Source organism: Hyperoodon ampullatus (assembly GCF_949752795.1).
Source record: "Hyperoodon ampullatus genome assembly, chromosome: 8".
In the NCBI taxonomy this organism is placed as follows: domain Eukaryota; kingdom Metazoa; phylum Chordata; class Mammalia; order Artiodactyla; family Ziphiidae; genus Hyperoodon; species Hyperoodon ampullatus.
In genome coordinates this window covers 8952547-8963469 of record NC_136921.1, presented here as the reverse complement: position 1 = coordinate 8963469, position 10923 = coordinate 8952547, and the positions used below count along the sequence as shown (strand labels likewise).

The following is a 10923-nucleotide window of genomic DNA, read 5'->3' as shown; positions in this document are numbered from 1 at the left end:
CACGAGAAAGTACAAAAACACCAGCACAGGGACTTCCTTGGTGGTCCAGTGGTTAAGACTCTGCACTTCCAATGCAGAGGTCATGGGTTCAATCCCCCATGCCCTGCAGTGCGGCCAAACAAAACAAAAACACCAGCACCTCTGAGAGTTCCTCTCTAATCAGGTGATAAGTTTTCCTCTCTTCCTCAGAAAGGTAACCAAATGGGGCTAATTCCTTTTCCACTTACCTGGTAGGGCTCCCAGCCACTCTGCCACCCTCCCAGCTTATGCCCACCCAAGCTGCGCTTTGCAGGCACCACACTGCACCATTTACTTAGAAAAGAATAATTTAAACAAGTGGTTTAATCCCTCTTACTCCCTATTGTTGAGCTGCCTGTATTTATTTCTCTTCTTGTTGGAATGTTTCCTCTAACGGTGCTTTCAAAGAGGGGCTGTATGTGATAAAGGCATTATCTCCTGTATATGCCTGATAATTTAGCAAAATCTAGCTTCAAAGTTCTTTCTCTTTGATACTTTAAAAATATTATTCAACTATCTTTTTTTTTTTTTTTTTTTTTTTTTTTTGGCTGCGCCACGCAGCATGTAAAATCCTAGCTCCCCAACCAGGGATAGAACCTGTGCCCCCTGCAGTGGAAGTGCAGGGTCTTAACCACTGGACCACCAGGACAGTCTCTACCTTCTTAAATCCAGTGTTACTATTAAGAAATCTGAAGTCAATTGATTTTTGTTCCTTCCTCAGCCCTCTGCTATCCAGCTGCCTGGAACACAGAGGTAATGACTGGAGCTTTAGCTGCGAGTTTGAATCATGAAGAAGAGATGGGGGAATAGTGATCTGGAATGCAACCTGAGTCTTCAAAGACCTCGTAAAACAGAGCTACTACATCAGCCATGAACTGTCCACCTCCAAACTTCTACAAGAGAGAAAAATAAACTTTCATTGTGTTTATGCCACTGTTATTTGTAGTCTGTGTCATTAGCAGCTGAAATGAATCTTAATTCATGTATTGATTAAATCTGCACTGGCTTATACTTTCCAGAAATCTGATTAAACTAATAGCTTTCATTGTTTTCTTATAACAAAGGTATCCCATTTATTTTATACAGTTAGAAAATACAGATAAGCAAAAAGGACAAAATAAAAATAAAAATTACCTGTCATTCTTACTATCTAGAGATGAGTATGACTACTTTTTGAATATATTCTTCTGTACACACACACACACATATTGTTTTAATTTTAGAAGATTAGGAACATCTGGAAAGGACTTCTGTTTCTCTCCCACACACCACAACCCAACCACCTGCGGCCTCCAGGAAGGTAGGGTGGGGGGAGGCACATCTCATAGTTTTTAGGTTTGTTTCTCAGTCCTCTTCAACCTCCTTCTTGCTTCCGTGGCATCTTCAGGATTGTATTCACAGTAATGGGCCAGCATCTCAAGCACATTACCATAGTGTCAGCCCTGCATTATTTTTTTCATTGCACCAATCACCATCTGAAGCTGTTATTTATGCATTTACTTGTTTATCATCTTTCTCTCCCAGCCTCCACTAGACCGTCAGCTCCACAAAGGTAGGAACTTGGCCTGTTCACAGCTGTGTTCCCAGCACCGGCACAGTGCATGGTAGAGATGTTCGATAAATACAGATTGGTTGGCTGAATCACTGAGCTGGTGCTGGAACCCAACCTGACTCCAGCCTAGGGCTTCTTGCTCCATATCTTGTGTTTTTCCCACCCAAGCCCCTGGATATCCATCATGGGCAGAGATGGTATAGAGAGGCACAACAAAGACCACAACAAAGATATGGGGTCCTTCCCCCCAACATTGGCTATACCACTGTAGGATGATCAGACTTAGGGCAGAGCTGCTTGGATATGTTTGAATCCCCACTGCTTGCACACAGGAGGTGCTCAAAAAAGGTTTGCTTTATTGAATGGACATACAAACTCTCCAGGAGGAGATGTTTCAACATAATTACAGGGGGCAGGAAACAGAGTAACTACAAGAGCAGGTTGTGGGTTATACGGTGAAGGAGAGAGCTGAGTATTAACAAGTTATTGACCCAAAGGGGCCTTTGGTCTATACCGAGTAATAGAGGAGAGGTAAAGAGTGTTGACCAGCGCTGCCCAATGCCCTAGCCACTCACTTCATGTGGTTATTTACACTTAATTGAAATGAAATAAAATCTAAATCTTGCACTAGCCAGATTTCAAGTGCTCCATTATAGCCACATACGGTTAGTGGCTACTGCATTGGACAGTACAGATAATATAAAACACTTCCATCACCACCAAATGTTCTATTGGACGAAGCTGACTTAGACCCTTAGAATGAAAGGAAATGCATTCCTGCTTCTGACCTGGCCTACTGACATCCTCTTGTCCCCCTCCTGTACACATAGATCAGAACACCATCCGTGCCCCACATCTGCGCCCCGAGACTTTCCGTTCCACAGGGAGCAACACGATCTGCCTCCACTTCCCAGTGCGGAGGGCAATGCCCCGCAGGTCATAAGGACTGGTTGAAACAATGAGCCCTCAATTAATTTTTGTTAAATGCTGAAGGCCCAAAAGGTGAGTCAAGGACAGAAGCAACAGAAGAGACCCCTGCTTCCCTTCTTTTCTCACCTCACTACCCCCTTATCTGGTACCCTGCCCCACCCGCCAGCTCCACTTCAAAGCAGCAGTCACGGGCAGCCCGGCCTCCAAAACTTCCTGTCCCCGAACCATGAGAACTCAGAAATCTATCTGCTCCAGGCCTCAGACCAATCTAGCTTGTGAAGGTCCATTTGCTCACATGATAATTTTCTGTCTTCCTCTACCTTCGGCTCCTGTACACCTAGTAGCTGTTCAATAAATGTTGGATGGATGGATGGGTGGATGGATAGATGAACGGCTCAGTTTCCCCGCGTCTGCCGCAGGGACCGCGGGAGGCGCCACCATTAGAGGCCTGGGAGAGAGCCTCCGCTCCGGCCCAGCAGCCGGCTGGAGCTGGGCGATCCCGGCCCGCGGGCCGGGAGTCGGGCGGGGCGCAGCCCTCGGGGGCGTGTCCTCCCGGCCGCCGCCGCCGCCGCTGCCGCCCCGAGAGGCAGGCAGCTGGCCCGGCAGGGCAGCAGGGGCCGCAGAAGGCGGGAGGCGGCGAGCATGGAGCGCGAGCTGGAGGCGCTGGCTGCCCGGCCCGCGCACCCGGCTGAGCCGCCCTTCCAGGCGCTGGTGGAGGCGGCGGGCGGCTGCGGGCAGGTGTTGCTGGTGGGCGAACTGTGGGAGCGCGAGCAGAGCCGCGCGCTGCTGTGGGACTTCGCCCGGGCGGTGTTCCCGCCCCAGCGAGCCGCGGGCAAGCCGGGCGGCTCGGCGGCCGAGGGCGCGGGGCCCGGGGCGCCGGGGGCGCAGAAGGTGCCCGAGACCCGGGCGCGCGCCATCCGCTCACCGCTGGTCTTCGTTCTGTGCCGCGCGTCATCGCTGGCAGCCCGGGAGCCGCGGCGCCACCTGCGGGAGATGCTGCGGGACGTGCGCAGCCGGCGGCGGCCCGGCGCGGCGTTGGTCGGGGTGCTGGTGGCCGAGGCGGAGCCCGAGGACGCGGTGGCTCCGGAGCTGCGGCTACTGGAGGCGCTGCTGCGCACGGTGTTCGGCCGCCAGGCGGGAGGCCCGGTGCAGGCGGCCACCTACTGCCCCGGCTACCCGGCTTCCAGCTTGACTGTTCAGGCGGCCGCCTGCAGGGCCCTGCAAGCCGCCGGGCCCTTGCGACCAGGTGAGTGGGCTCGAGGTCCCGGACGGTGTGGGCGGGCGGCGGCTGGGGGAAGGCCAGCTTTTTTGGCCAGCGCCCCCCTCATGGTACACCGAGGTAAACCGAGGCCGGGAGAGAGGAGGTGCCTAGCACTAGGCCTCCCAGGTAGGGCGGAGCGGGCCCTGGGCAACGGGCCGAGTCTGTCCCGGGAGGATCCTGAGTGCATGGGATTCTGAGTGCTTAGGAAAGCTGAGGGGGAAAGCGGAAGGCAGGGGAGGTTGGTGGAAAGAGGGCTGGACTGAGCTGGGCAAAGATCTGGGATTGGGGGGGGAGGGGAGGAGGAGACGGGAAAGCCTTGGGATGCACCAGTTTCAAGGTGGGAGGAGGACAAAATTGGGACTAGGGGGAATATCCGGTGCCAGGAGCTGCTAGGACGCGCACAGCTAGGGATGCGCTGGAGACGCGACGGTGAAACGCCGCGGGGTCAGAAGGAGAAGGCAAGGAATAAATGCCGGGGACTTGGAGGTGAGGGGAGAAAGGATGTGAGGGACTGAGGGCCTAGAGTCTCCCAGTCCTTCTTGGCTACCCACTGCAGTGTCTCCCTCTCTTCCCTCCCCACTCTCCTGAAGTGTGGGGAGGGGAGTACGGGTCTTCTCCCAGCCCCAATGACTGCTGCCATCAGCAAAAGGGTCAGAATCTCTTCCATCCGGGTACACAGGGTTTTCCAGAAGATTTCCAGTGCCCCGAGATTAAAATATGGATGTTAAGTACAGCTGGAACTGGCAAAGCTGTGAAATGCCGGAGTGATCTAGCTTCTAGCTTCTAGCTTCCTTCCCCCAACTCCTCTCCAGCACCTGCCGCCCTCCGAGCTTTCCAGCCTCTGCCAACCTTCTTGCTAAAGAGTTAATGACGACAGAGGCTGTGTTCCTCCTCCCTGGGCATAGGTGTGTTAACTCAGCAACTGGGTGATGCCAGACTTACAGGGGTCGGGGGTGGGGCTTTTCCTGCAAGGAGACCTGGTACCTCTGATGTCACAAATGTCACAGACTTAACTGCCAGCTTGGCCTGCCTAGGTGAAGACCATTCCTCTCAGCTGTGGAGCCTGCCCTAACCTTCCCCTCCCCTTCCCACAACTCTTCGGTTGAGTCTGTGAGGAAGCCAGCTAAATTTGAAACTCAAGGACCAGCATTCTGAAAGACATGGAGAACGTCCTGAGGTGGATTGTCATTCGGATTGTTGCTGCCAGCACCTTTGCTGACCTGGCCCCATGGGGAAAATTTTCTGTCCCCTAATGAGCCTGTGCCTAGAAAATTCTCTGAGCCCTTTGTCTCTTAGACATCTCTTATTCCCAGGGAACAACTTTTTTTTTTTGAATTTTATTTTATTTATGATTTTATACATCTGGTTCTTATTAGTTATCCATTTTATACATAATTAGTGTATACATGTCAGTCCCAATCTACCAATTCATCCCCCCACCCCAAGGGAACAACTTTTAATTCCCCAGAGCCAAGTTTGCTCTGGGCTCCTAACCTTTTTTTACACTGCAGTTGCCTCAGAGAGAAAAGCCTTTTCTTCCATCCTCCTTTTCCTGACCAATCCCATCTCACCATTCAGGACTGGACTTCCTCCTCCAGAAAGCCTTCCCTGACCCGCCCACTCCCATTTGCAAGTTCACAAATGAAACCCCCGAACCTGCTTCTGCATGGTTTTGTCACTTTCCCTTGTGAGTTTAATCACCACTGTATTCCCATTTCCTGACACCCGGCTTGGCATGCAGAATCCTTGCCTCTTTTTAAACACTAACATTTCAAATTTTTAACATTTTGCAAGGGAATCATTCTATATATTGTGTTAAAGTCGAATGTACTTTTATCAAAACATACTGAACATGAAACCTTTCATTAATGACTAAAGGTCACGGGTGTAACTATAACTCATTGTCCAGTAATTTCTTCCAGGCTTTTGCGGTGGGTTACACCATGGATTCATGCTACTAAGGTTTTGCTAGTGCTTGCAGAGTTTTCCAATCTCTTTCCTCACTGTCTGATGGCTATTCTTATACTTTTAGGTTGCCTGCCTCTTGGTAGTGCTCTTTTACCCAGTTTATGCTTAATTCAGATGCATTTTGGTTGAAAAACAAGTACCCAATCTTTTTAGAATTGGGTACAGATTAAGAGTAAATTGGCCCCAAGTAAAGAATTATGAGAAAGGATTTTCTGTGTCTTGGCTCTCCGGAGTCCTTTTCTAAAACTTTGTTCCAGTTGACCTTATTCCAGATGGTTAGGGATCTCAAGTAATCCCCAGATAACTGAGGTGGTACTATAATAAGGAAACTCGAATTGACATGTAATTGTTTTGTGTGTGATTATCAAAAAAGATTAATTCTATTTCAATTAAGAAATAGTTTGATGGCCATTTCAAGAATAGTTGAATGGCCATCATTTAAAAATCTACAAATAGAATAATAGGGACTTCCCTGGCAGTCCAGTGGTTAAGATGCCGCGCTTCCAATGCAGGGGGCGCAGGTTTGAACCCTGGTGGGGGAACTAAGATCCCACATGCTGCGTGCCCCCCCCCAAAAAAGTCTACAAATAATAAATGTTGGAGAGGGTATGGAGAAAAGGGAGCCCTCTATACTGTTGCTGGGAATGTAAATTGGTGCAGCGATTATGGAAAACAGTATGGAGCTTCCTCAAAAAAATAAAAATAAAGTTGCCATATGATCCAGCAATACCACTCCTGGGCGTATACCCAGACAAAACTATAATTCGAAAAGATACATACACCTCTGTGTTCATAGCAGCACTATGTACAATAGCCAAGACATGGAAACAACCTAAATGTCCATTGACAGATGAATGGATAAAGATGTGATATATATATATCACATTGTGTGTGTGTGTATGTATATATATATATATATATATATACACACACACACACACACACACAATGGAATATTACTCAGCCATAAAAAGAATGAAATAATGCCATTTGCAGCAACATGGATGCAACTAGAGATTATCATACTAAGTGAAGTAAGTCAGAAAGAGAAAGACAAATACCATATGGTATCACTTATATGTGGAATCCTAAATACGACACAAATGAACATACCTACAAAACAGAAACAAACTCTCAGACATAGAGAACAGACTTATGGTTGCCAAGGAGGAGGAGGGGTGCGGGAGGGAAGGATTGGGAGTTTGGGATTAGCAGATGCAAACTGCTGTATATAAGATGGATAAACAACAAGGTCCTACTGTATAGCACAGGGAACTATATTCAGTATCCTGTGAAAAACCAGAATGGAAAAGAATATGAACAAAGTATATATGTATGACTGAGTGACTTTGCTGTACAGCTGAAATTAACACAACATTGTAAATCAACTAAACTTCAATAAAATTTAAATAATAGTTTGAACTAAAAATCCGGGGGTAGGGGGGGAATTACTGCTTCTTGAGTTTTTTCTTTGGTGCTATGTAATTGTAATTAATTTCATGTCATTTTTGTTACTGTAGTTTCTCCAACATGGTACCTATATAGAGTTTTTGCAAAGATGAAATGAGATAATATGTATATAAAAACAGCCTTTCTTTTTGGTTTTTTTTTTTTAAAGCTCAAAAACCCACCCCCTTTTGCAAATCAGAATCTTTCTTTTTTAATCAGGCAGTTACAACTAGGGCAGTTGACAGTTGAAGCTCTTGGTCGGCTGAACAGAAAGTCTCTCAGTTGTGTCAAGCACCATCTGACCCCACTGCCTCTGGGACTTTGTGTTCTTTCTAGCAGAAGGAGCCTGGGAGAGACCCGGCCTCCCAGGACTGCTGGCATGCTTTTCCTGGGGTCCCTGGAGCCGGGGGAAGGACCCAGATACCACTTCCCCCAGTGACCCAGCTCACGGTGAGTGTGTCGCCTTCCTGGCTTCCTGGACCCTGAGGGGGGCTTGGGGTTACGGTCACGTGCACACAGGGGACCATAGGGATGGAGTGGCCCACCATCGGCGAAGCCCTTGCCTTGTGCGGGGCATGGGGATGAGCAGCGTGAGGTGCCTTGACCCCCAGGCAGCCAGCACTCAGGCTGGGTCAGTGGGGCTCTCGCCCCAGGAGTCTCTGCCTAAGGAAGGGGTTGTGGGCGGGGCTGGAAGACAGTTGCCAGACGTACATGATGGGGCACCTGGAGTCAAACGCATTGTCTCCCCTGAGGATCCAGGGAGTTCAACAAGTGACTTTTGAGCTGGAGGTTGGGGGATTTTCTTAGAAATGGGAAGATTTGGAGAGGGAGCACCATGAATGAAGGCTTGACAGCATGATGTCAAGCTCAGAAAAGGGACCCCTGCCAAGAGTGCCCTGGGGGTGAGGTGCAGAAGGAGACTGGTGAGGGCTGAGGCTGAAGAGGAGAGTTGGAGCCAAATCAGGGCCCTGGACCCAAGTCTCAGGAATAGGGAGCCCTGGCGACTTCTGAGCAGGGGTGTGCGCTGACTAGGGTGTGTAGAGACGTGAGTGGACTGCAGGAGCAGCAAGAGACCAGAGGCAGAGCCCACCGAGGAGGGGACTGCACCCTGCTGGAGCACTGAGGTCCCCACCTTGCTGGCTGTCACCTCCAAGAGGCCCTGAAGCTGTCTCCTCTCCCAGGCTCGCTCACTGCACAGCAGCTGCTCCTTCCATCAGCAGGAGAATCTCCAGTCTCCCATAACATAACATAATCACAGGAGTGACTCCCCATCACCTTCGTCATATACCCAAATCTATGGCATGACTATCTCATCATAATCGCAGGTCCCACCCACACTCAAAGGAGGGGATTATGCAGGATAAGTACACCAAGGAATGGGAATCTTGGGGGCTGTCTTAGAATTCTGTCTACACAATTAAAAGCTCAAAAAATACAAAAGAAGAAACACAAATATTAAAAATCATTCATTTAATTCCCCCACTCAGAGGTAACTATAATTTGGGTAGACCATTCTGTCTGTCTGTCTGTCTATCTAGCTATTTATATTGCCTTGTACTACTTAAATATTAATAAATTCACTTCTATATAATATATAAATCATCTGCAAAATGCATCACATATTTAATATATTTAATTGCAAAAATGTTAACTTCAACCTCTCCATCATCATTTTGGATGTATCTGGAAACTAAAGGGGAAAAAAAGCAAAGGAATCGTAAACATTTTTTTAGCTTTTTTTTTGGCTGCGTTGGGTCTTTGTTGCTGCGCTTGGGCTTTCTCTAGTAGCGGCGAGCAGGGGCTACTCTTCATTGCAGTGCTCAGGCTTCTCATTGAGGTGGCTTTTCTTGTTGCAGAGCTCAGGCTCTAGGGCACGTGGGCTTCAGTAGTTGTGACCACAAGCTCAGTAGCTGTGGCTCAGGGGCTTAGTTGCTCCGCGGCATGTGGGATCATCCCGGACCAGGGCTCGAACCTGTGTCCCCTGCATGGGCAGGCAGATTCTTAACCACTGTGTCACCAGGGAAGTCCTCATAAACAACTTTATGTAACTCTTTGATCACTTCTCTCTGTAGCATATACCAAATTGTTTAGTCTCATGTAGAAGTGAATGTATTAAATGCAAATTGCGTGTGCAGACTATACATAAACATTTATAATATACATAATAAATAGATTATACATACATACATTTACATACACTGTTTTAGAATCTGCTTTCTTTATCAATAACATACTGTGATTGTGCAGTATTCCACAGCGATAATTATATGTCAACATCTTTCATCTTTATTTTTTTTTTGAGGTAATTGTAGATTCACATGCAGTTGTAAGAAATCACATTAAGAGATCCTGTGTACATCTTGCCCAGTTTTCCCCCATGTACATCTTGCAAAACTATGGGATAATATCACAACCTGGGTGTTGACATTGAAACAATCCACAGACCTTATTCAGATTTCCTGAATTTTACTTGTGTGTGTGTGTGTGTGTGTGTGTGTGTGTTTAGTCCTGTGGAATTTTATACATCTTTTTTTTTTTTTTTTTTTGGCTGCGTTGGGTCTTCGTTGCTGCGTGCGGGCTTTCTCTAGTTGTGGTGAGCGGGAGCTACTCTTCATTGCGGAGCACGGACTCTCAGCACGTGGGCTTCAGTAGTTGTGGCTTGCGGTCTCTAGAGCGCAGGCTCAGCAGTTGTGGCCCACGGGCTTAGTTGCTCCACGGCATGTGGGATCTTCCCAGACCAGGGATCAAACCCATGTCCCCTGCATTGGCAAGCGGATTCTTAACCACTGCACCACCAGGGAAGTCCTATACATCATTTTTAATGCCTGAATCCCATAATGTGACTGAGCCACACTTTACTCAGCCAATCCCTTTGTCAGATATCGAATCAGTTAGGATGCTCTCAGCTATAGGTAAAGAAGCCATGACTCAAACTAGCAGAAGCAGACAAGGAATTCATCATCTCACCTAAAAGACAGTCTAGAGGTGGAGTCAGTTTCAGGGCTGGTTGATTTAGGGGTCCAGCAACACTTTCAAGGACCCAGGCTTTTTCCTTCTCTTTGCTGGGCCGACCTCAGTGCTGTTTCATCCGTAAGCTGGTAGCAAGATGGCTAGAGCAGTTCCACTAATTATTCCTAATTATTTCCTTAGGATAAAATCCTAGAAGTGGAATTGCTGGGTCAAAGGGTATGTACATTTTTAAGGTTTTCGCTACGTGTTTTGTTGTGTTTTTAAAGTAGATAGTCACTGGGGCCAACTCCTTCCCTTTCATTCCCAGCTTACCCACTCATAAACTTTATCTTCTCATTGGGTGATTCCTTCTCTTGTGTTCCAGATAACTTCCAGGACCCTGAGGAGGAGGTGGCACTGACAGTCGTATATCCCAATGGAGATTGCGAGGATCCCAGAAAGGGGTCGGTAGCCTGTGATAGAGTTGCCTCCACTCCCGCTGAGCCCGCCGGAGACTTGAGATGAAGGCTGGACCCCTGGCTGCCCTGGCTCTAACCTACAGACAGGGGGCTGGCTCTCACTGAGCTACCCTGCCTCCATGTTGACCTTGGGATGCTGGTAACTACAAAGCCCCACCTGCCAGGGGGCTGTTGCATTGACCTGTTACCAGCCAGGCAGCGGGACTTACTAAGCTAAGCAGGACCTAGGAAAATGTATCCTCCGGGAATCTGCCCCCCCCGACATTTGCTCACTCTCTGGTCACTGTGGGGTTATTTTTTCTCTCTGTGCCGTGGTT

The 10923-nt window shown here is 48.4% G+C and overlaps 1 protein-coding gene across 1 annotated transcript; it reads left to right on the top strand.

Annotated features, from left to right (window-relative positions):
• Nucleotides 1–3142: 3142 nt before the first annotated feature.
• LOC307056879 (uncharacterized protein C2orf72) lies at nt 3143–10652 on the top strand (the record flags this gene model as incomplete). Its single annotated transcript, XM_079709862.1, has 3 exons — nt 3143–3746; nt 7515–7628; nt 10513–10652. 3 exons carry the CDS (start codon nt 3143–3145, stop codon nt 10650–10652), a joined length of 858 nt encoding a protein of 285 aa, XP_079565988.1.
• Between the last annotated feature and the right edge of the window lie 271 nt (nt 10653–10923).